Here is a 26,027-nt window from a genome sequence, read left to right on the forward strand (position 1 = left end):
GCTTATTGGTTCCACTTCCAAACTAAACAATCTGAGTAATAAATTCAAATCATTTAATATTGATGGCAACTACATCATAGTATCTAATGAGTTAAAGACCTTGGGCTTCTACCTTGGCTCAGTGCTAAACCTAAAACAAGTCAATTCATGTAAACAATTTCGCTCAACGTCCAGCTGTACCACCTTGCCTAGAACACTAATTCTGTCCAAACCAGACTATTGTAATGCCTTATACTTATGGTCTAGTAAACACAATAGGAACAAACTGTACATTTTGCAAAATAACGCACTAAACACTGCGTTAAACATCCTGAAAACACAGCACTTCTCAGCTGCCAGACGGAACGCAAAATTGCTTTCAATCAATGACAGAATTAATTTCAATTTGAAGGCATTAACCCTTACTCACAAATGTCTCCACAATTCGGCCCGCAAATATGTTGCTGACATTTTTGCTAAAAAATACCTCCAAACGCCCTACCAGAACAATACACTCTCACTGCCTTAAGGTTCCTAGATTTAGACTTCAAAAATCAGGAGGCAGTAGTTTTCCTGTATTCGCCGCCAAACTATGGAACTCCATACCAGTATCCTTAAGATCGGAACCAAAGTTTCATAAAATGCACCAAATCATGGCTCTTTTCACATGTTGTATACTCTCATCCTTCCAGAACTTGTCTAGACGTTCCCATTATGTGGTAAATATATGTAAATATATGTGCTGTGCGTTTTATCGCAATCATTTACCATGCTCATTGGCAATTGTTACTTCACATCACAACTAAAACATTGATGAACGAAGAAACAGTCCCTGATCCACACCAAGCAATCTACAGAAAAACCGTAAGGAAAAATCCCAGGACTAACCGAGAGACAGCTGTAATAGGACCAAAGACAGAACACATAGCAAGACGAAGACAAACACCAGGACAACATATCAGTAGGACCCTAAACTATAGCCATTCCCAGCAGACCTAATCACAGCAGACAGCTAGGGAATAGGAAACCCCGTACCATTGGATCCAGTCCAGAGGGTGAGAAACAGACTAAGCACCCACTTTACACAATGCTTATCAAGATACAGCTGGAAGCACAATGCGCCATCACACACAAACTAGAACTAAACAATAGCCCTAAGGAAGTCACCTAATGGAAACCAAAGAATTAACTGAAAGATAGTCATGATAGGAGGAAACTGACGACGGAATACACAGGCTGACCAAGATGGATGCACTAGGATGCCTCATCCAACATCATTCTGACCATGAACTATTCAAAGTTTGAACTGACCAGTGTCACATTAGATAACGAGAGAATAGATAGCACCAACCTAGTTTAGCACCCGAAGAAATAGTTCAGACACACCTACCACCCCATACATGACTCAATATGATACAGCTGGATGCGCGCAGCCCCACCACAGTGAGACGGCCCAAAAGGAACCAGCAACAACCCCACCCACAGGGATACAGCTCAAACTGAACCAGAAGTACCTAAACCAGGATACAGATCCCACTAACCCAACCCTCAATTTTCTGCATACCCAACCCACACAAAACTCACACAACCGTTTCTCTCCCAGCAATCCGCACGCACTTTACCATACTGCATCAACAACACATAGACAGCACCTACAGCACACAAGGCCTCACCCGATCCGATAATTGCCTCAAAGCCCAGCACTCGGTGTATAACGAGCTGAAGCTTCCAACAGTACACCGGTATTACCCAAATTGATAGTTTACAATTGTTCGAATGAACAATTGACCGAATTTAAAGGGTCACAATTGACCTTTTCACAATTGAATATATATATATATGGGTTGCGGGGGGTTTCCCCCCGCATATGTTACAATTGACCTTCACAATTCGGTCAATTGTGAAAAGGTAAATTGTCATTCGAACAGTTGTAATACGAACAATTCGTATACAACCAGTACACCACCTCTCCCCTCCTCCCGACTAACCCTACCCGCCCTCCTCCTGTTTACAGATCTGCCAGAGAGCCTGGGGACTAATTCCGTTGGTGATGGTGCACTATATAAGTACCTTTAACATAACATATTAATCTATTGTGCTACCACTACTTGCGTATATCACTGTATTATTGTGTATTTTTAGTTGACTGTTTTAATTTGTATTGTGCTACCTTTTTATATTTGTAACCATCTAACTGCGCCCAGATACCTCGGGGTTCGGCACACCATATAAATAAACAAGCGGGCTGGGGTACTCCATTGATATATGTTCTGCAGTCTACTGGAAGGTCTCCAATACAGAACCTCTGTTTTTTGGCAAACTAAACATTTTTCCACCCTTAGTCAAACTACCATAATACTGGGTTGGGAATGGAGGAGTTTGGTGAGGGTCTTTTCCATGGTTTCAGCTTCATTTTGTGGCAACAAATGTTTTAGGATTTGCTCTTTGCCTTCACCAATTGGCCAATATGAAATAAGTTAAGTCATGAAAAAGCGAAAAGCCAGGACTATTTCAAGGTGTCACACGTGACATGGGACCCTTTGGAAGCCATACATTTTCTCCAGAAATGTTTACTGTTCTTGAAATGCCAGCGGAAAGAAAATCTCAAGGTGGCAACGAGCCATGTAGTTTTGTGCAGTTTCATATGTCAAATGGAGTTGTTCGATTCCAGGTGTGCTCATGTCCACTAGGCCTACATTTGCTTACAAAATGTTTAAAAAATCTTACAAAATGACTCTGGATTTCAGCCACTGGATGACAGGATTTTAAAATCATGTTACTTGGAACACATTCACTCTGTAAAAACACATTTACTCGGAGGGGACTTGATGAACGTGCTTTCACTGTTTTAACTAATCGGCCGTCCCTCGCTGGCAGCGGGCCATTTAAAAAAAATTAGTTGTTTTAACCGTTGCCTAAAATTCAATTCAAACAACCAATACATTGTTATGACTGCAACCCAGGTGAATAGTGCATACATTTCTGTCATGTGGTGATTATTTTGGTATCCTGACGCTGTGGTTTTCTATTGACAGGTGAGCTTGCAGTATTGGAGTATGCCGAGGAGATGGGAAGTATGTGTGTTAGTTTTTGGATTGTCATTGGTTGGAAGCTCTATTTTCCTTGTTTGATTCTCATGGCTGCTGGTTTTGTGTTCACCAGGTATTTTGCGTACATGGGATTTTCAAGTGCGGACCAAATAATTTCTTCATGGTCCTATTGTAATCAAGGTCTATACCTAGTTTGGCTATCCATAATTGTCTTGCTTATACCAAACTTACCTTTTTGAGCAGTAATGAGTGCAGAATTGTAGTGATTGTAGTGATTGTTGGAGTCTTGATGGCTAAGGTGTTTCTGCCATTAAAATTCAAGCTAACCTCTGCCGTTTGACTTTGAATTTATGAGTTCCTGTCGTTAACTCAAGCTGTACCTTTTTTGTTAACCTTTTATTTATTGGCAAAAACATAGCAGAGTACATGAAATACATGCTGTACACTTTGCATCGTTACAGAATTATGAACAGGATTATGAATGTAACCTCTTGGGTACATCTGTTGGTCATAGTAAAGGCACATTTATACAGATGCAGAGGCAACAATAGATGGATGGTAAAGTGTACCTTCAATTTTACGCCCCCCACTTGATTGGCCGCCAGGTATGACAAATTCGGACCAGATGTTCTTAGGGCGGGATGGTGGAGGCACTAGGTTTAAGAATTCCTCCACACGTGTTTGAGTCCAGGTGAGTGCTGTGAGCCACATTTTAGTGTTAGGTGGGGACGTTTGTTTCTCACACTAGAGTATGCATCTCTTGGCAACAATACAGCTTATATTTACAAATGGCAAAAAATGTTTGCTCATAGTTTTATCCCATATTCCAAAAAGTACACCAAGTGGGGCACATTCAACAGGTCCCAATTATTATGTCAGTAAGCATTTGCAAGACCCTGTCCCAAAGGTCCGGAAGGCGGGTGCATGACCAAAACGTGTAGATGATCAGCCTCAGTGGAGTGGCATCTGGGGCATTTATGGAGCATGTTCTGGGCAAAATGATTAATCCTCTGGGGAGTATAATACAATCTATTCAGCAGTTTGTATTGTATACAACGGAACCTGAAATTGAGAGAAACCGTACGTGTGCAAACACATAGATCTCCACTGTGCAGCCGACGAGTCTATGCCTGGATCAGCCTCTCATTTAGCACACACCTGTGCCGTCACGTCCGGACATTTCTGCAGCAGCAACTTATACAGAGATGACCTAATCCATGTGCGTCCTACTCGTTGGCAATGTACTGTAACTCTGAATTTCCAAGGGTTCGATGGGGAAACATGGCCATCAGCATCGAATGGATGCACAGAGTCTATAGTATTGCAGCATTTCAAGGCCAGAATCCGAGTGAACCCCCTGCCATGTTTGTGGTGTTATGCACCTCCCTTCAGGGAACATGCCCGCCAGTGTTTTATAGTCTAGCCCCTTCCAATGGATTAGTATTGCCGGGTCATGTGTGGCTTCTAGGCCCGGGAATCTCCACATGGGAAAAGAGCTTGAGTTAGGATCCGGTACAGTGTCTGCTGGCAACAGCCTGTGCCAGACGTGTAACGTGGTGGCAATCGGGTCAAATGGGCAATCACCTCTGTAGGTGCGGTTCAGTATGAGAGATCGGATTCCCCGACTGCCAGTTGCTCAAGTTTAACATGTGGTGGTCGATGGACATCACCATACCAAAACGAAGCATACTGGACCTGTGCTGCTGTCCAGTATAGCTCAAGGTCAGGGGCTGTAAAGCCTCCTCTCTCATACGGAAGAGACATATCTGCCTATTCTTTCCGCACGGCTCCCGCATGCCACAGGAATTGTGCACAATGACTATGTAATGACGCAAAATAATCCTTCCCGGGCCAGATAGGAACATTTGCGAATATATACAGTAGTTTTGGAACGAACACCATCTTTATCCAGGATAGTCTACCCGCCATGGTGATTGGTAATGATTGCCATCTAGTTAACTTGTTTACAACATGGGTTTCCATAGCTACATAATCATCTGCTAATAACGATGCCTTCGTCCCAGAAACCTACATCCCTAAATATCTGAATCCCTCTGGGGACCAACGAAGCAGAAATTCACTCGTCTGCCTTCTGGTATTTTCTGTGAGCAGGAATATTTCGGATTTGCTATAATTGTAAACCCGCAGAAGCCCCACATTTGAATTCTCTCAGTATAGGACCAAGGTTCACCTGAGGCTCTCTGACGTACAGCAGAACTTCGTCTGCTTTTAATATCATCTCTGGCTGGTCTTTCAGTCGGATGCCTCGATGGATGTGGTGAGCTCTAATCATATCAGCCATAGGTTCAATAACCAATGCAAAGCGGAGTGGGGAAAACGGGAACCCCTGTCGCGTGCCACTACCCAAGGCAAATGATGATCTGTGAGTTGCCAATTCACTGGCTGTATGGCAAGTGTGTAGCAACTTAATATAATCTGTTCATTTCGGGATTGAATCCCATCCTTCCCAAGACCTCCCACATGTATTGCCACAAAACCATGTCAGCGGCCTTCTGGGGGTCCAATGTGAGTGCCACCGGTTTAGAATCGATCCTGGCCATTAAAGAGTCTCTTGATATTCAAGGATGTCGATCTACTGGGAACAAAGCCCCCTTGATCGTCATGTGTTATATAGGGCATAAGCGGTATAAGCCTATTTGCCGGAACCTTTGCGAAGATTTTAGTGTCTATAGTCATAGGGGACAATGGTCTGTAGGATCCACAGTCATTGCTCGGTTTCCCGGGCTTCAGGAGGACTGTTATAGTGACATCTGTCAGAGTGGCAGTAAGGGTGGAGTTATGGAGTGATTTCATTCATTTTTCGTCCAGTGGGTGAGTTTTTATCGGAAGGTTCTCTGCCCCCTTCTAAACTGGCTGTTATAAAGGCCCCCTCTTTGCCTAAGGATATTCGACAAAGAAAAGGAACTATGGCTAGGATTTTGGACCCAGACTTGGAGTTTTGTTTTGGATTCCAGAAACGTGATTATTACCAATGTTGCCAAGCTGAGTCATCCGGAATCCAGGGAATCTTTGAAGAATAACATTTTAGCCTGGCTCAATAAAAAAAATGGCGTCCGATTGTGTTAGAACCAAGGACTAAAAAGTCTTGCGCAAAATTACGCTTGACAATTGGTGCTCCATTGATAACAGAGTGTATCATTATAGGCTGTGGGTTTAGCAATCTCCCTACGTTCCTGAACAGAGTTGTAAAATTACAGGACTTATCCTCACCTACTAAATTAAGAATTGGGGAGGGGGGATGAAGGGATGGGGCGGGGTGAAGCCCGTCGGGTCCTGGAGCTTTACCTTTCGGGATTTCTGATATTACCTTCGCTATTTCTTCCAGTGAGATCGGATTCTCAAGCTCCTCCCTAGTCTGCGAGCTCCGGCATGAAATGGGAATCCCCTCTAAAAGGGATTGTACAGCGTTTACATAATGCGGTTGCTCCGCCGCATATAGGGTGCCATATAAGCTAGAGAATACATTTAGGATGATCTGGTCAGGCCACTGGGGGGGAATCCCTTCCCGTGTAGGATGCAGTCTACTTGCACATGTCCACACTCCGATTTGACTAACCTAGCTAGCGTTCTACCCACCCTTTCGCCCTCGCTGTTTCTTTTAGCTGCCTGGGCATGTGAAGCATTGTATTTCCTTAAGTGCGTGTGCTTCAAAGAGCTCCAACTCGGTTTGGATATTTTTCAGTATTTTGGGGCTAGGTGAGGTTAAGTATTCCTGTTGTAGGTGCTTGAGCTTATCTTCAGAGCAGTGAAGGTCTCACCTTATTGCTTTTAGTATACCTGCTTCCCTGGATATGGACATGCCCCGTATGTATACCTTGAAGGCTTCCCATGTTACCCCCGCAGAGGTGGCACCCAGTTTATTGCAATCAAAGTATGTGTCAATATCTGAGTGATCTCAGCTTTGTACACAATATCCAGGCGTGCCTGAGACTTAACTCGCCAGGGGTTTCTGGGTGCAGGAGATGATCGCAGAGCCAATGTTAATATCAGAAGCTGTAACTTTTAAAATAGTTTGTGGAAATATTATTTTCTGTCATGTTGGCTTTGATTTGCCCCGTCTCTTCTCTTGCCAAATCTGTACCCTCTATCCCAAGGGGCAAACAATGTAGGTAGCAAGCTACTTGCCAGCCATAAATAAAGTGACTTGCCACCTCAATTCTATTCATACACACAGGACATTTCTTTCTCACCAATAGTCCAATATCCATAGCCAAGGGGTAGTGTTGAGTGCAAATGCACCCTGCTCTATCCAATTCCCTTTTTAAGCTATTCCAGGCATGTCTGTGCTTTGACACTACTGCGGCAAGCTTTATATTTTAGTGTTTAAAACAACGGACCTAGCTCGAGCGCTGTACAGAGTGTTGGTAGCCGGCATTTGTGCTGGCATCTTTTAACAGTAGCGCACTACTGTGATGTCTGTGCGTCGGTATGTGTGTCCATTGGAATTAGACCTTGGTCAGGTGTTGCTGAAAGAACCAGTTGAGTGAAATTGGAGAATTGTGGGGCTATTCCGAGTTGACACCGGGATCGAATTTGTGAGGGTGGGTTCATGACGAGAGAAGGATTTGTTTGTGGGTCCTCTTTGTGGACAAGTTGTGATTTAAGCTGGTTGGTCGATTGTACTGCGTGAGGAGCGTGTGCCACCAAATATGTGGAGCTTAGCTGCCAGATATGCTGGTGTGGCACTCGTGACTGCTTTGTAGATGGCACATGCAGTCTTGAACAGTATCCTGGCTTGGAGTGGAAGCCAATGTATTTCATGTAGGATGTGGGTAATTTGGTCAAATTTCAGTGCTCCCATAATAAGACGTGCTGCAGCCTGGTGGCCTGCTTTTAGAGGAGCCAAAGGAGCAGCTGCGAGCCCTGTGAGGAGAGAATTTCCCCATCGATGTGCAAGACCACAAAGGCCATTACTATGGTCCGGAGGTCCTGCAGCGGGATGAAAGGTTAGATTTTTGAAAGACAAGAGATTTTGAACCAGGCTATTTGAGCCTTCTTGGCTGTGTGTTTCTGAAAGGACAAATTGCCGTCACTGTTGAAGCCTAAGGATTCAGAGTTGTGGGTCAAATCCTGCTAGGCGCATATCCTTGAGCCATTGTTGGGCAAGTTGTTTTTTAGCGGGCGGACTGATTAGGACAAATTCAGACTTAAACTGGTTTATTTTGAGGTAGGCCATCGACATTCAGGACTGGGTGATGGCTAGGCAATCACAGAGATGAAATATGTCCTGCACACTGTTTTCTCTCGTGTACAACCGAGTATCGTCTGCGTATTGGTGGATGGCTATATTTGAATCTTTGAGGAGAGTGCCCAGAGGCTCCATTTTAAAGGTTTAAAGAATTGGTGAGAGGATGAAGCCTTTGGGGACTGTGCAGGAGACCTGGAGTCGGTTGGAATGTAACGGGTTAATATGGACAGCCTGGTGTCTGCCTGAGGGGTAGGAGATAAACCAATTCAGGACATTGCCAGAGAATCCCATCCTTTCAACAAGGAGGGAGAGAAGTATGCAGTGGTATAGTGTCTAATGCAGCCGCGAGGTCAAGGACGACGACGAGGCGGCAAGAGTCGCCCTTCTTGTCTTTGATTTGGAGAACATCATCCACCACATGGATGGGGGCTGTCTGGATGCTACACTTTGGGCTGAACCCTGTCTGATGGTCATTTAGGCGGTGCAGTTGTTCGATTCTGGTGAGTAGTTGTGTAGCAACTTTTTCAAAGATTTTGCCAATAAACGGGAGGTTCGTAATGGGCCTGTAGTTGGCCAGGTCGTCTGGATCTTGGGTTGGTTTTTTCAAAAGACACAAGACCAGTCTTGAGGGTGTCCCGAAATGATCCTTCTGTGGGGGACACATTGATTACGTTGAGGAGCGCACTGAGTATCGTCTGCCTTTTGGTAGATGGCTATTTTAGGATCTTTGAGGAGAGTTCCCAGAGGCTCCATGTAAAGGTTAAAAGGATTGGTGAGAGGATCACCGGAGACCTAGAGTCAATTGTTTAATGATGGAGGCCGGAATTATATTGTCGGAATAAGAAGTAGGTTTGAGGGAGTCCATCATTTATAGATCTGGGGGAAAAGGGGAGGATTCGAGTTATAAAAGGACAGCGAGCGTCCAGGGGATGCTAATGCTGTGAGAGGTTGATTCGATAGCCTCTCGATTTAGTGTTTTGTTTTCTTTTCTTTTTTTTTTTCAATAAAAGTGTTCATTCTCTTGCATTTTTCCTCCTGAGTTGCTGAGTCGGGTGAGGGTTTGGTACAATGCTTTACTACTTCAAAGAGGGCTTTGCTGCTGTTGGAGGCTGCTGCAGTGGTGGTGGAGTAATAGTAGGCAGATTTGGCCTCTGTAATCCAAATGCTTCAGTTTCCGGGCAGAGATTTGAGGTTGGTGAGGTCTCCAGAGTTATCGTTTTTGCACCACTGTTTCTTTAGGGCTTTGAGCGTTTGGAGGCTAGCTTGGGGATGTACCATGCGATGGATGGTTTGGTTTCAACCCGGCTAGATTTTAGGGAGGCATGAGTTTCCAGCATTTTCTTAGCAGAGTTGCTGAATAATTCCAGGAGGCCCTAAGCATTCCCTGTGCCATACAACCCAATATACACTGAGTCGGCTGCTAATGTGATTCTGCTCATGCATAAAGGGAGGTGTTTAACTACAAGAAAGCATAATGCCTGGATTGATAAGGCTATGGTGGTAGCGATTAAGTCTGGAAGACTAGGAAGAAACCCAGTGTGGACGATTGGCTAGTAGAATTACAGATCTTGTCTAAATATGAAAAAATTCCTTTGAAAGACAAAGGTGGAAAAGATCACTATGGGGTCCGTTTAATGCATTTATTTTTTATTTTATTGGTTCGAAAATAAATCATTAGAACCTTTACAATTCTTGATCAAACACAATTAATCATTCACAGAAATTGAGAAAATGAACCAAAATAAAAAAAGTTTAATAGCCTTTTACACATAATAGCTTCAATAAAATGAATCCATTCTCCCCACTTCTCAAAATCGCAGTGGAGCAATTACTCCCATTTTCATATGTCCAAGGGTGATGGACCGACCATATAGCACCCCCCCCCCCTTGCTGTGCTGATAAACACTTCCCTTCAGATCTAATTTAGCATGTTCAGTTTTTCCAATATTTCTACCACCGTGTCAGTTAGCTGTACTTCGTGGCCTGCAATCATTCCTTGCCTTTATGAGTAAGGGAGAAGAGAGGGGGAAAGGTTTATTTTTTGTTGTTGTGTGTTTTGTTTAATGTGATGTATGTGTGAAGTATTGTATTTTGTCTCTTCTCTTTTTCACATGGGATTTGTAATGAGTTGTTATTTTAAGTTGTAAGATTTGGTATGGTTAAGGACTTAAATGGTATTGTAGTTATAATGGTATAGGCTATTCCTGTTTTTGAGACTGTTACTGAAACCTGTGTGATGGAAATGTATTTTGATGAAAAACCTAATCCATATATTAAAAAAGAAAAACATTGTGGTGTGATTGGAGGGCTGGTCAGGCCAGCCGGTGAGTGAATGTGAATACATCGAAGTCCCTGAGTGTTCCTCAATTCTTCTGGTTTTATGACATAAATTGCTGGATTTGTCATGAAGATAGGATGCTGAATCTGTAGGACCAAGTCATATCGGCTGGGCTTCGTCTTGTCAACTTCAGTTGCTTCCTTTGGATGCTGGATGATGTTCTTGGGCTGATGTTACTCTATTTGTATTTATTTGTACCGTGCCCATGGGCAAAGAGGTGCACACAACACAAACGGGCATTAAATCAAAGGCAACAAAGGGAACACGCCACAGGAACAACATATAAAAGACTGAATTAGACCAGAGGAAAAAAAGATTCCAGGCATTCCAGATGTCGGTCCAAATAATGTAATGGGATCATCGGCAAGGGGGTCATTGTCCTCCTGGTCGTCCTTACTGGATGGGCTGGGTGACCCATGCTGGGATGGTTTGAGATGTTTTTCCACAATCTTTGTTATCCTCCTGGTACTAGCGCATCAAGTAGGAAGCTTCCGTTTGTCCAGAGGGGTGGTGGGACACCTGTATCTAGCCTCTCCTCCGTTTGCTCCTGCCTGAGCTGTCTTTGGTCGTCTCCACTCTTGGCTTTATGCTGGCTGCCCAGTTTTACTCTTTGATCTGTCCCAATCTATGCCTTCATGGTGCCTTCTGTCGTTGCTTCAGCTTGCGTTTGTAAAGCTGATAGACGGCAGTCCACAATGCAAGTCTTAATTATCGGAATATCATTCATTGGTCAGCAAGCCATTTGCAAGCTTCCTTTAGTTCAGAAGACACAAAGCGCCTAATCACTTGCCGTGATGATTCCCATTCCGAAAAGAAAGCTGACCTTGTATGAGGATCCACATTGCTTTGAAAAGACAGCCTGTGGTGTGTGAATGGAGAAATTGGAATGTTGGTATTTTGTGGGCACAAATGCTTAATCTGGCTAATGAGCAGCCTGCAACGGAAGCCCACCAGATACTTGCCTCCAGAACGCACCCTCCAATGATGCCCATACCGGAGCATTGAACAGAGGGACCACAAAACTGAGCCCAAACGGCCACCCACCTTCCTAAAAGCCTCCACCTCGTTTTATTGAGTGCAGATTGCATGAAATTACTTATCGATTGCTGCTGTCTGCCCCTTCATGCGGCTCGGAGCTGCCTCCAACTAAATACTTCCCCTTGATCCATTTTAACTTCAGTCAACCTGTCTGACCTTCGCTCCATCGCCAGATCTACAAGGATGCTTGCCTTTTTGGGATTCAACCCCCCCCCCCCCACAACCCGCCTGTTTCCTTGGGTCAGTGATCGAAGTGAGTGGGAACGGTCGGGAGCGGTGTTCCACTACTTTGATTTTTTTTTCTGTTTACCATTCCTCTTTTTACGACCATATTCGCGATTCTATATAGAGGATTTATCCATTCATGTCCCTGTGCAAGTAAAAGTTGTATTGGGACCCTTAGTTACTAGTCACTTGGACGATTGCAATGCCCCAGCCGCAACACCTTGCCACATGTTGCACTATGCTGGCGCCTGCCCTCTCCCCTTCTGTGACCACGGTTCCACTACTTTGTTTGGTGCACTTCTACCACTGGCGTGCTTGGGATTCAACGTGCCTTCCCTTGACTATGCCCACTTCTGTGCAAGGAAGAACCCTATGCTGTGTGCACATGTTTATCCAACTGTGCTATCCTGATGCCTCTTCCCATCTCCCTTCTTTCTCTCATGATGGCCCTAGTCCTTAGTTCACCTGTCCTGGAACCTCCTTACTTTTGTTGGAGCTTTTCCTTGGTTGGATTGCTGTTCACACACCACACACGCAGCAGAGGTCTGGGTAAAGTTCCAACAATGTAATGTTGCAAGCCCTGGAAAACTTTACCTGCATTGCACTACCAGTACCATGGCCAGTCTCAGCAGCTGCAGGCGCCTAAATCTTGCGCTTGTCTTATACCGGCATCTTTCAGAGACCTACTTGTCCAGCAGACAAAATAATTAACTAAAAACCTGATGTATAGCAATATGGCAGAGCGATAGGATTTCCTCAGACTTGCGACAAGTAATGTATTTTAAAGTTTCCACTTAGCTTTGCTTTTCTTGATCATATGTAAAGACTCCTCTGTGGTTGATAGAATCTTAGTTACATGCTTCTATTTTTTATCTACTGCTTCTATTTTTATTAATATAGGTCAAATTGATTGGGCTGCTTTAGCCCAGGCATGGATTGCCCAGCGGGAAGCAACTGGCACTGATACAGTGGGCCAGCAATCTGTGGTCCCGAATGGACAAGATGTTTCATCAATAGAAGTTAACCCAAATAACCATGGCAACTTCCAGTCTGACCCACATTTCAACAGAATGTGGCAACCAGGTTTGTTATTGCATTTTACCTACTTGAGCATTTTTTTTTCTTGTTTTCCGTCAGTGCTTCTGTGGTGATCCAAATGTATGCAAGTACCAGTAGACTGAACTCAGATTGACGAATATTAGGGTAGACGTGTACCCGAAAGTCTGCAAGTTGCATCTGATGAGTTTCGAGCAATGTGTTTTATGTCCAGTGCATAATGTCATGGCAGTAGAAATGAGGAATCCATATTCTCCTCTTGGCACTATCGACATATAAGGCCTCATTACGAGTATTTCGGTGTGGGGAAAAAGTGCCAGTAATGCAATTACTGCCAATTTTCCTGGTCCGCCATACGAGTTTGGCCCTGAAGTGTGGATAAATCCTCCCACTTTCAGCCGAAAAATCTGCGGAATTATGGTGGCAGTAATTCCACAGAAATCCCAAATGGAGTCCCATGGACTCCAAATTAATGGGGACTAACACCGTCACCACCACTTGTAATCCGGTGTTAAATCTGCCGATTAAGTGGCGGTAACAGTAATTCTGTTGGGCTGTATTGCGGCAGATTACTGCCCAACCTGTAATGATGCCCATAGTCTTTAAGTGCTGCTCCTCTTTTGGCAAAGCTAAATCCAGGAAGGCAATACAATAAATAGCAAGCCAATGTGGTCATTAGCAGGAGCCTTCCTTTTCATTATTTCTGCCTGTCAAGGACTTCCAGACTCACTCTACTCATCAGATGTCAACTGTGTCCTCCTCACCTGGGACTCTTGTTGTGTCACACTTTAAACGTGAGATATTAGGGGTTGGTTAAGTGAGTATGGGTAGGTGGAAGTGGTACTCTGGAGCCCATGCTATTAAGAGTACTAGGACGAGAGCTGTGAGATTCCTGGACGTTGTACTTGGGGATGTGGGGGTTGGAGAGAATCTTGGTGATAGCCCACACTGGGAGCATTCCCTGATGAGTGACTCCATGTCTACAGGGGACGAACAAGTAACTCCCTGTATTTGTTAGCAATCCGCCTAATGCCTTTATGCACATATCAATGAGGAGAGAACGAAGGACTGAGGTTAAATGGACACAGATGCAGATGGAACAACCCTTTCATATTGGGCAGAGTGTAAGAATATCTGCCTTTTTAAAGCGGAAAAGGTTGGGAGATTGTTAGGAAAGATTTCTCTTTAGAACACCTTTACCTCTATTTCTATGGACCCTCAAACCTTTTGCTTTTATTTTTTAATTTGACCTGAACATTTTACTGTACAGTGAAGCCTTCAGCTTCACTACACTGGCTTTTGCTCATTTGTCGTGGGGAAACTGACCTGTCCTTCAGGCTTTAAGTACTCTGAAACATTGTTTCCCTTAGTCTTGTTACATTGTTGCCACTTGTGTTAACTTTCTATCATTTTACAATGCATCTTAAAACTGGGTATACTTGTTGTTTTGCCCTAGACTAACGCTCAGAGGCTTTCTGGTTACTTTGTTGCCTGAGGGGACATACTGGTGACTTTGCTATTTAATGTTATTTAGCCGTACCGCATTTACCGCGTTTGGCTACATACTGTGGCTAGTGTCCAAACATGGCCATGCCGCCCCGTTTTTCATTTTGTTCCTAGGCCACCTCGTCACCAACCCTTGACCTGTGAGGACAGGAAAATCATTATATGGACTTTCAGTGCTTGTGTAAACAGAGGCTTTTTGCGGGCTATTGCAGGGCCATGTGCGTTTGCTGCCAGGAAGTGGGTTGGGAACATCTGGTCCCAATCCACAAACTGGTTTCAGTGTCTGAATGGTGTGCATGAGCTGTGCCATCAGTGGTCCTGATTGGACCACCACCACCACTGCTGTGGTGTGTGTGGGCCAAATCTTTGGTTGGCTAGTGGGAGTTTCGGCTCTTAACTGGCTTTTGGATAAGCGGACTCCTGCACCCTTTTCAGAGAGATCCTGGAAGAAACCTGAAGGAGACAAGTATCCTGTCCAGCTGCAAGATATGTGAGCAGACCATGGATCCGTTGGAAGAGCCATGTCTTGTAGGTGATCTTCAGAAGTCCTGCGAAGGAGCTTTGACCCTTGGAGTGGAGGAAACATCCATTCTCAACATCCGCTCGGAGTCCTGCGAAGAAGAGCCCTCAGAAGTGCCCTTCAATCAACCAGTGGCTGCCCAGCTCAGAGTTTCTGCTACCGTGCTGTAGACCTCGCTGTTCGCATTGAGGCCTGGAACTTTGAGGATCGACAGCTTGTGCTACAGGGCTCATCTCTGCCAAATGTCGTGGTTCCAGCATCAAGGGGACATGAGATGGAAGTCTTGCCGCAACAGGTGTCCCCCTGCTTCACTGTGCATTGATGTCAGTCGTCCAAAAACCACTTTCCTGCATCCACTCCAGTGCTGGGAGGGGCACTGCATCTAGTTCTTGTGCATTCTCCATCTTGAAAACCTTGCACCAGCATTTGTCGCTGACTGGGGTAGTGCTCGAACCTGCAACCCATGGGTATCGAGGACCGGAGCTGAAGGTGGGAAACGCAACCTTGGACCCTCTTCAGAAGACATGCTAAGTCCTAAGAAGAATTTGAGTACAGGGGGTGAGTTGTAACAGTACTTAACTGAACCCCTATCTCCCAATTAAGTTTGGTAACTTTTAGAAACTTTACAGTTTGGCTTTGCCATTTCTTGTAGGCGCAAGCATTCCGAAAATGGGGGGACACTTTTATTCACTAGAACAACTTGTCCTCTACCCCTTGGATCTTCACTGGACCCAAGAAGCCCTCCACTAACTTTTTCCTGTCTCTCAAAACTGTGTGGAACTTGGTGAACATTTGGGCACAAGGCCCTATACATCGTTAATGTTGTACCTCTGTGGACCTCTAGTGCTGCATACTAATACTTGCCTTCCTTTGTAGGTGCTTGTTATGTATTTTGCCCTATGCCAGTGATTGTATATATGTATATTTTATTTATTCGTGTGATATTACGTTAGTACTCATTTTTCATAGTGGTATATGGCCATAAATAAATGAGCAGCAGTGCAGAAATGCAGTTTGCATGTCGAAAGGGGAGAGCTTTGGCAGTCCAATGGGCGCCTTGTGGGCTATACTCTCACTATGACTCATGGAACTTAACCTGTGAGCCAATGGAGACTGGGGTTCCCCCTGCATCCTGAGAGATGTAGCAGAGCAGCACTATGGAGAGGTATGCATGGTGCCTTTGAACAAGTTGGAGTTGTGAATGATTTCAAGATCGCTTTCAGCCCTTTAGTGTTCACGGCAATATGCACAGCAAGAAGAAGAATCCCATAGGATATAAACAATATTGAAACATTTTTCATATACGGAGTTGAGGTGGCAAGAAAGGTAGAACCATGCAGACTGGGCCAAGAAAAGTGAGAATGATAGTAAGGGTAAAGCAAGAGAGACTGAAGAGGCTGAGCTGCATGCAAGGTGTCTAGAGAGAGTAGCAAGCATCCTCCAGGAGGACTGTTGGAGAAGGGCTGGAACAGGCCTAGTTTGTAGACCCTGGTCTCCTTTTGCCTCCTAAATGTTGCACCTATCCAGTGTGAAGGACACTATAAGCCTTATGAGAATAGAGGATGATAATATTTGACTGTGGAAAGGGCAATTTCTCCAGCATGGGGTCTGGCATGGATTCACATGCTCATGAATATTCCCCGTCGTCAGGCTGGGAATCCTCGGTAAAGAAAAATCAGTATCAGTTTCGTTTCTGATCTGTCTTTCGTAGTAGTAACCAATCGCTGATCTCTGCGTCATACTGACCACAGCCAATGACTGCCATCTCCCTAAGACCCGCCTCTGGCAGCCATCTTCAGATTTTTACCGCACGTTCAAGTGTTGGGATCCTCGTGCTATTGCTCTCAAGCTGTAGTGCTTTTTTCACACTTTTTCTTAGGAAAGTTTTCTCTTTTTCGTTTAAAAGAGCCTCAAGCTCCACCGTTTCTTTATCCGATCAACAGGGACCCGTGTCGGATTCTTCTACGCCCCTCAAGGGTGAAGATTTCGTCGAGCCACGCTTTTGGAGGACTCCAGAAGTTTCTCAGGCCCATCTCGATCATGGCCCAGGAGAAGGGAAGCTCGACACCCGGAAAGCTGTTCAGGGTCTGCCCTGGATGCCAGCTTCAGAATGTCTTTGAGGACGAACACTCCCTTTGCCTCTACTGCCTGCATGAGGACAAGACGCACGTGGAGAAGGACTGTGCGTTTTGCGGCAATATGTCGGAGCGGACCATGAAGGACTGCCATCTGCGTCTCGCCAACTGGCTGGAAGGGAAGAGCCCGTCAGGCGAGAAGAAAAAGAAGTACGAGCGGTCTTCTAAGACCTTTTGAGGGCGCCCCGGCGACAGGTCCAACAGAAGGCCAAGCACCGCGAGTCCGCTGGCACCGGGAGCGCCGAACGGTCGGACTCTACGGGCGCCAGGCAGGGCGCATCCTCCTCGGCGACATCAACCACGAGCCAACGCTCTGGCTCGGGTAAGAGGCAGTCCGAGCACCCGGTGAAGCTCCTGGAAAGACCCCGGTCGAGCTCGAAGGCCCCATCGGAGGGGGAGCGAGGCAGTGACCCTCCCCCCAAGGAGAAGGTGGTGAAAGCCTTGATCCACCCGGCCAAGGCCTCTATCGAGACAGTCACGGCAGCCCTGGCTCAGCCTGTGGAGGCTACACCAGTGGTGGCGACCTCGGGGCCCAGAGTCTCCCTGCCACCGTGGAGGGAGTCCTCTTTCATGCCCATCGACAGGACCCCCTTGAAACCTCCGACGGAGAAGAAAAAGGGGGGGGCAGGAGGTCGTCGTGGATTCGGCCTCAACCTCTGAGGAGGAGCTGATCGAAGTCTTAGGCCACGCGTTGGCGTGGAAGAAGACCAGCCCGTCGGGACGGATCCTGACGTAGGGGACGACGGAAATGTCGAGGGTGCCGACGGGGCTCCTGACCGCCCGTCGGAATCCCCTCAACCAGTGCCGCAAGACAACTCGGCGGCCATTTTGTTGGCTATACAGTCCTTATGCTCGGAGATAAGGATGAGATTGCCGTTACCACCAACGGAGGAACCGCTCCCTTCTGGGAGCCCTCCTCTTAAGAGAAGAAGGATTCATCATCCACCTCCTTTTCAGCCATCGCGCCCTGCTCAACCCTCCTCCCCGGCCACGACCCGTGGGGATGATACGGGGACTGACATGGCCGCGACGGGTACATATGACGAGGTTTACGACGAGAATCTCCCATCGTCACCTCCTCCCCAGGCTTCCCCGCCCGCGAGATTGGATCGTTTCACGCCATGATCGCCAGGGCATCCGAGCTTTTCCAGCTCTGCCCGGAAGAGAAGAAAAAGGAAGGTTTCCTTTATCAACGGCGCGAGACCAAGAGGAAGACGGTCCTCGCTGTACCTCTACTGGACGATATCTGGGATGAGGGCCTCGCCCTCCTCAAGAACCCATCCACGACGCCTGCGAGAAGGGATCGGTACGAGAAGAAGTACCGGGTCCCGGACGCGGCCCCCTTGTGCCTTCGGGCACAGCCGATCCCGGACTCGGTCGTCTCCGCGGCGGCCAGGAAGAAAGCGGGGGGGGCCTCGGCCTCTACGTCAACCTCCCCGCCGAATGGCGAGGGAAAGAAATTGGACGCAATGGGACGCAGAGTCATCTCATCGGCGACGATGAAGGCTGCCAACGCCTTGGCTATCGTAGCCCGCTACGACAGGGAGTTGTGGTACAAAATCGCCCCCCTGCTGGACTTCTTACCAGACAAGAGGGCGGAGGCCCTAGAGATCCTGCAGGAAGGAGAAGTGGCGTCAGATCACGCCATCACGATAGCGACGGACATCGCTGACACTGGATTTCGCCAGTTGGGCAACGGTGTGTGCCTTAGGCGGCGTGGATGGCTCAAGGCAACTAACTTCCGTCAGGACGTGCAGACCAGAGTCTTGGACATGCCGTTCGACGGTAGCAACCTGTTTGGGAAAACAGTGGACGATTCCCTACAAGCCATCAAGACGGAGACGGCCCGGGCTCTTGGTGTTCTCCAGCAACGACGGCCGCCCTTTCGGAGCTGCGGAGGCAAGCAGGGTGCCTCCAAAGGTCCCGGCGGCGGATTTTCCACCTATCGTCAAGCGGCCCGTTCGTCGTCGCAGGAAGCCTACAGGGGACGAGGCAAGTCGGGTGGACCCCGCCGGCGTCGCCAGGGAGGACAAGGCGGCAAAGCCTCGTTGAAGCAGGACTGAACCGGCCGTGGGGTCGGGCCCCCACCGAAGCACCCCGGTGGAAGGCCGGCTGGCGAGCTTCGTCAGTGTGTGGGAGTCCATCTCCACCGACCGTTGGGTGCTGGACGCCCTGGCCCAGGGTCACGTGCTCGAGTTTGTAAAGAAGTGCCCGCGCGTCCCCCCCCCCCCCCAGCCAGGAAGGAATATCATGTCCCTCAACTTCTCTTGGAGGTAAAGGCGATGCTCAAAAAAGGCGCCATCGAGCTCGTCCCAAAGAGGCTTCGGGGCTCCGGAGTTTACTCAAGATACTTCCTCGTGAAGAATATGGCGTCCCATCCTGGACCTACGACGACTGAAAAAATTCATCAATGCACAGAAGTTCCGGATGGTCACCCTCCAGCACGTCCTGGGTCAACTGGAGGGGGGCGATTTCCTGTCGTCGTTGGATTTGGAGGATGCCTACTTCCATATCCCCCTCCTAAAGGGACACAAAGTTTCTCAGATTCGTGGTACAAGGGCCGGATTGAGGTCAGCACCCAGGGTGTTCACCAAGTGCCTTGCACCGGTGGCGGCGCGGCTGCGCCTGGAGGGGATCCACGTCTACCCCTACCTGGACGACTGGCTCATCCGTGCAAAGACAAAGGAGCTCGCCGCGGAGCACACGGCAAGGACCGTCCAACTACTCACAGACCTGGGATTCTCCATAAACTATGCCAAGTCCCACCTGGTGCCCGCGCAAGACGCACTGTTTCTGGGAGCGAAGCTCGACACAGTGTCGCTTCTGGCCTCTCCGTCGGAGGAAAGGATGAGGGCCATCTTGGGCAAGGTGCAGCGGATGCTGGTTGCGGACGCGGCCAGGGTGAGGTCCATCAAGTCCCTCCTTGGAATGATGTCTTCTTGCATTTATCTCATCCGTTTGTGCAGGCTTCGGATGCGCCCGTTACAGGAGTTCCTGGACGCTCGCTGGATCCAGACGACGGGCAGCTTCGAGGACAGGATCAAACTCGACGAGAGCTTCCGACGAGCGATCCGGTGGTGGGGCACCCGCGCGCATCTGACGGCGGGCATGGACTTCCAGACCCCGGGCCACCAGAAGACAGTGACCACGGATGCCTCCCTGGAAGGGTGGGGAGCGCACACCAAAAACCTGCACGTGAGGGGTCTTTGGCTGCCGGCGGAGAAGTCCCTCCATATCAATGTCCTTGAACTCCGTGCAGTGTTTTGGGCCCTCAAGTCCTTTCTTCCGTCCCTCAAGGGCAAGGTGGCGAGGGTCTTCACCGACACCACCACCATGTTCTAAATCAGGAAGCAGGCGGTACCAGATCCCCAGCCCTGTCCAAGGAGGCGCAGGATCTGTGGCATTGGGCCGTCGCCCAAGGGATGTTTCTGGTGCCGTTTCATCTGGCAGGAATAAAAAACACCATCACCGACTCGCTCAGCAGAGAGCTGCGCTCGTGCCACGAGTGGGAACTACGACAGGATCTAGTGGACCGCCTCTTCCGACAGTGGGGCACACCCCAGATCGATCTGTTCGCGACGGCGACGAACTCCAGTGCCAGAGGTTCGCCAGCAGGTTTCCCCAGCCGAGGAGCATGGGCGATGCTTTCTCGTTCCCCTGGGAGGGCCTGTTCCTATATGCGTTCCCTCCATTGCCGCTGCTGATCCAGCTCAAGAGGTCACGGTGCAGGATGATCCTCGTCGCACCTTCGTGGCCGAGGCAGATATGGTTCCCGGACCTTCTGGACTTGTCAGCGTCCCAGTCAGTCAAACTACCAGTGGACGCGGATCTTCTCTCCAGGGAAGGAGGTGCCATCCTCATCACGACCCGGCCTGGCTCCTGCAGCGTTAGAGTTTGGAGGTTACGACCTACCGGCCGACTGCAGAGAGGTTCTTGCAAAGGCCAGGGCGTCCTCCACTCTTAAATGCTACGGACACAAATGGAAGAGGTTCTCTGTCTGGTGCCACGCACAGAAGATTAACCCTCTACGGATTACAGCTCCTCGTACTGCTGTACCTACTGACGCTGGCCAAGGCTGGACTGGCGCACGCTTCCATCAAGATTCATCTTGCTGCTATCTCCCGATACACCAGAACCACGGGACGGACGTCTTTGTGGTCTCGTCTGGTGAAAGAATTCATGAAGGGACTGTTCAGATCGTTCCCGCCGGTGAAGGCCCCAGCCCCGGCGTGGGAGCTCAACTTGGTGCTGACCAAGCTCATGGGACCTCCGTTCGAGCCTCTGCACTCAGCTCCGTTGAAGTTCTTATCGTGGAAAACAGCGTTTCTTGTGGCCATCACCTCTGCACGACGGGTGGGAGAGATCCAGGCCCTTTCCTGCAAGCCCCCGTACTTGACTCTTCGCGACACGAGGGTAGTGCTCAGGACGCACCCCTCATTCATGCCCAAGGTGCCGTCGGACTTCCACCTCAACGAACCCTTGGTGTTGCCGGTTTTCTTCCCGTCGCCTTTGTCACCGGCTGAAAGGACTTTGCACCCGTGGATGTGGCTAGAGCGCTGAAGTTCTACGTGGAGCGCACAAAGAGTTTTCGGAAGACTGTGCAACTTTTTGTGAACTTTGGACCTGTCAATCAGGGGAAGGCTCTCTCGAAGGCTTCCATTTCCAGATGGCTCCCCGGCTGTATCGTGTACTGTCATCGGTTGGCAAACCGACCGCTGCCTGGCCGTCCGAGAGCCCATTCCACCAGAGCAATCGCAGCTACCACGGCGTTCCTATCTGGTGTGCCCTTGCTAGACATCTGCAGGGCTGCTACGTGGAGGTCGACGCACACCTTCACTAAATTCTACTGCGTCGATCGGGATTCCAGGGAGGAGTCCAGGCTCGGCCAAGTAGTGCTGCGCAACCTGTTCGCCTAAGGTGAGCCTGGTGAGGAGGTAAGAATTGCTTAATGTTGAGTTTTGGATGTAATGCTTAATGTTGAGCCTTTGCCACCTCCCGTGGTTGTGCATGTGTGTACTGCTATGTATTCTTTTATTCATGAACATGTGAATCCATGCCAGACCCCATGCTGGAGAAGGAACAAGTTACTTACCTGTAACTGTTGTTCTCCAGCATGGGTCTGGCATGGATTCACATGCGAACCCTCCCGCCTACCCCTCTGCGGCTCTTCACTCGGTCATACTGCCACTTCACGTGCTACCAAATCTGAAGATGGCTGCCAGAGGCGGGGCTTAGGTAGAGGGCAGTCATTGGCTGTGGTCAGTATGACGCAGAGATCAGTGATTGGTTACTACTACGAAAGACAGATCAGAAACAAAACTGATACTGATTTTTCTTTACCGAGGATTCCCAGCCTGACGACGGGGAATATTCATGAGCATGTGAATCCATGCCAGACCCATGCTGGAGAACAACAGTTACAGGTAAGTAACTTGTTCCATATTCCTTAATTGAGAGAGAAGTTGGAGTGGGAGGTCGGGGGGGGGGGGTAAAGAATCCTATACAGCGGGAGAACGTGAGTGGACCTACTGGTGAAGAGACTATAACCAGTATGAGGAAGCAGTGTGCAAGACTATCGGTCTTACTATCGGAGAACCTGTAGCCAACAGTGGTTGGACACCTAGATTGCTGGGATTCTGATTTATCTTACAGCCTTGAGAGAGGGGGTGCTCTAGTATCTAGATTCCTATTGTGATACTGTTTAATTAACCAAGTCCCAAGAGTGTCGTCCTTGTTTTTTCATGTAAAACTCTCACCCCGCTAGTGTTGATCTAAGCCCTTCCTGTATGTAGACAAGAAGTGTGGTGCATACTAATCAGTGAGATTGCAAGAGACTAAAGAACTTTAGGGAGATGGTTATTGCTACTTTATTAAAGAACCCAATGGAGACTAATATCCCTCCTAAATTAGGATCCATGACAAAGCAGTTTGTCCCATTATGTCCCTCTCTTAGAACATTATCCTCAGTGTAACATAGGTTGTGGTAAACCCCTTCACCTTGATTGAAATTGAACCTCAACTAGTTCTTAAAGTCAGTTTGTACTTTTATCTGACCTGCCACTTGGTCTGTTAATCCACCACGCAACCTTTTTTCTGTTGTACATACATTTTATATACAGTTGGTTTGAACCCTCAATTTCTATTGGCTGCCTTACTTTTACATGGTTGTCAAGGTTTGGATATAGCTACACAAACAGATTGTATAGGGAAAATATCTTCCTTTGGAGAAGGGAATTTGACACTGTCAGACGTGCATGGTATCAAGGGATGAGACAGACACAATATAGTTCAAAAACCTTTATTTTACTGGGCAGGATGGTGTAACGCCTAATTTGTCCTAACTCTAAGAAGGTAATGTTCCCTTCCTAAAAAACAAAGGAAAGTCTGAGTCTGTCAATCCCAAAACAAAATACTGTCTGTCATAACCTATGCGTGCCCTCACTTCTATAAACTAACAGTGTGTAGGAAACGTCAAAATTAAGCAAGTGTTCAAAAAAGCAAAATAACTTTTCACTGGAGCTTCTTCTACAGCTCCCTTCTCCAAGTTCAAGACACTCGGGATCACGATGTTCCACAGGTTTCTCACAATTCACTTGTTATAAAGTCACAGTACCTTAATTCACAAACGTTCCTTGGGCTATTCCAAGTTTCCTTCTCCTAACTGAAGAGCCTTTTGAATCCCAGGCTGCTCATGCTTCCTTTGCCCATGTTCAGTGTCCCTTTTTGGGGACAACCTTTTTAACAAAAAGTTAAACTGATTATTTTAGGGGTTCCTTCCCCATTTTCCATATTCTTCCAATTTGCCACAAAGTTCAACAATTCTTGTATATAGTTTCAAAGTTTAATATTCTGTTAGGGCTCTGCTGATCTGGGTGCAGTTGTCAGACCGCACAGTCCACCCATTACAGGCCGCGCAATCAGGTGCATGAGCTTGTCATTGCTCTTCATTTGCAAGTTCATATTAATGTAACGCTGCTTTCTTCTATTTCCCTCTACTTTACTTTTAAATATTTCCTTTTTTGGGTTTTGCTCGCACTTCTTCTAGTGAAGCTCCCCTCTTTTCCAGCACGCCTTTGCTCTCGCGTCGCCTCTTCACACAGCTCCCCTTTTTTACTTCTCTTCTTACATACTGAGGCAGACATTCGAGAACGTATCTCTTTTGATGCACGATCACTTGGTAAAATTGTAACTTGCAGGATTCCATTATCTCATTGTTTGCTATCTTTACATTTACTGTAGACATTCAGAAATGGGTATTTCTTTACCCGTGTTTGATCCGTAACAAAGTATTTCATAAACCAGGTTCCCTTTGATGAAACTCACCGGCTGTGATTTCCAGGCGTTCTGCAAGCTTACCGATCAACAGTTTCTTCTGAGGTCAGGTTCTCACCGCCTGCCCCTCAGACACTTCTGGGCTCTCCTTTCTGCCCAGGGGAACGAGCACTTTAGAATAAAAGGGATCAGCACTTCTTTTGGGCTCCATTCTTTGGACTTCTCCGACTTCATGGTGACATGGCTCCCTCGCCATGTTTCCTCTTACTGCATCTGGCTGACAACAGGCTGCAGGTGAGTGTGTTCAACTTCTAGTGCCTGACGCTTCCTTTTCTCATTGGTGGGACTTAATCACTGAGTGTATTGTTGTGCCTCTTTAGTACTCTTGTTCGTCCCAGTATAGAGTAGTGTTTCACATTGGCAGTGTGTATTACTCTTGGCTCCCTCTTCCTTGTCTCAGTCTTTGGACTTAAAATACCCCACGTTCTCCCCTGCTCATCCAGAACTAGCAAGGACCACATAGACACCCTTGCTGCAGCTTTGGCTGCTTTCTGCAATCGCTCCTTTGTCACTGGAACTTCCCCTCCCTCCTTAAGCACTCTCTTGTGCACCCCCTTCTAAAGAAGCCCTCTGCCAATCCTTCATCTCTAGCTAACGAGCGCCGATCTTCATCACTCGTTTCCTGGGTAAACACTTGGAAAAGCTGGCTATCTCCCAGCTTAATCTACATTCCAAATCTGTTGGTTGCCTCCATGACCACCAGTGTGGCTTTAGAGCTGCCAGAAGCACGGAAACTGCTCTCCTGAACACCCTTGAAGACTTGCTCTCCAATCCTGACACTAATCTCCCTTCGGTCCTCATTCTACTTGATCGATAATCTGCTTTTGACAGTCAACCATGCCATCCTGCTCATTCGTCTCGTCTCTGGGACAACCTTGGCATTACTGATTAGGCCCTGGCTGACCTCCTTTCTCACCGACCGGCCCTCTCGGGTCCAACTGTGGTCTTTCCTTTGGTCTAGCTCTCTACTTGTGGTGTTTCCCCAGGGGTCTAACCTCTCTCCCTGGCTCTTCAACCACTACCTGGCACCTCTTGCCCACTGCATCGCTACGTACTCTTACGCTTCGTCCCCTTTCCTCCATACTGTATGGGCGCCCCTTCCTAGGGACGGGAGACGGAACCCTTTTCACCAGAAAAACCTTCTTCCCCTTTAAATTTAGAGGCGTGCGGGGGTGCAGCCCTGGGAGCATGTGCTACCCTGACTCTGGCCCACCCGCCCGCCCGCGCCACTCTTCCATCTCCTTTTCCATGTTTACGGGAGCAGGCTGATTTTACCAGCGCTCCTAAATTTGGCCCTGCCATGTAGTTCCACATGCTCTTCCGCAGATTCTTCCCTTATCTTTTTGTCTGTCATCTAGGTTCTTGGTCCTCTGGCGTCACGCTCCTCCCTGGCACATGTTGACTTCAGCGGGTTTCAGCAGGTGCCCAGCTTGCGAGGGACTCTTTCCCAAGTCTGACCCCCACGCTCTTTGTCTCCGCTGCCTTGGCCAAGACCACGGCTGGGAAGGTGCGCCGCGTGCGACTCCCTCACTCCACGCACACTGAAGAACAGGCTAGCTAGGTGGAAGGAGCTCTTAGAAGCGTTGCTTCCGGAGGACTTTAAGTTTGTCAAGCAAGGCCCAAGGGAGGGCTGTTATTT

General features: G+C 47.8%; 1 protein-coding gene across 4 annotated transcripts in view; it reads left to right on the forward strand.

Moving 5' to 3' along the window:
* The window catches only part of PNISR (PNN interacting serine and arginine rich protein), a 508,713-nt gene that overhangs the window by 297,283 nt on the left and 185,403 nt on the right, over positions 1-26,027 (forward strand). For 2 of the 4 annotated variants that reach the window (XM_069606402.1, XM_069606401.1), the window contains exons 3-4: positions 3,015-3,053; positions 12,740-12,922. In XM_069606402.1, coding sequence (XP_069462503.1) covers positions 3,015-3,053; positions 12,740-12,922 — 222 coding nt within the window. The remainder of the gene's footprint in view (positions 1-3,014; positions 3,054-12,739; positions 12,923-26,027) is intronic. The other 2 variants (XM_069606404.1, XM_069606403.1) reach the window with 1 other exon arrangement.

The sequence above is a fragment of the Ambystoma mexicanum genome, chromosome 4p (assembly GCF_040938575.1).
Source record: "Ambystoma mexicanum isolate Mex_15411 chromosome 4p, UKY_AmexF1_1, whole genome shotgun sequence".
NCBI classification, from domain to species: domain Eukaryota; kingdom Metazoa; phylum Chordata; class Amphibia; order Caudata; family Ambystomatidae; genus Ambystoma; species Ambystoma mexicanum.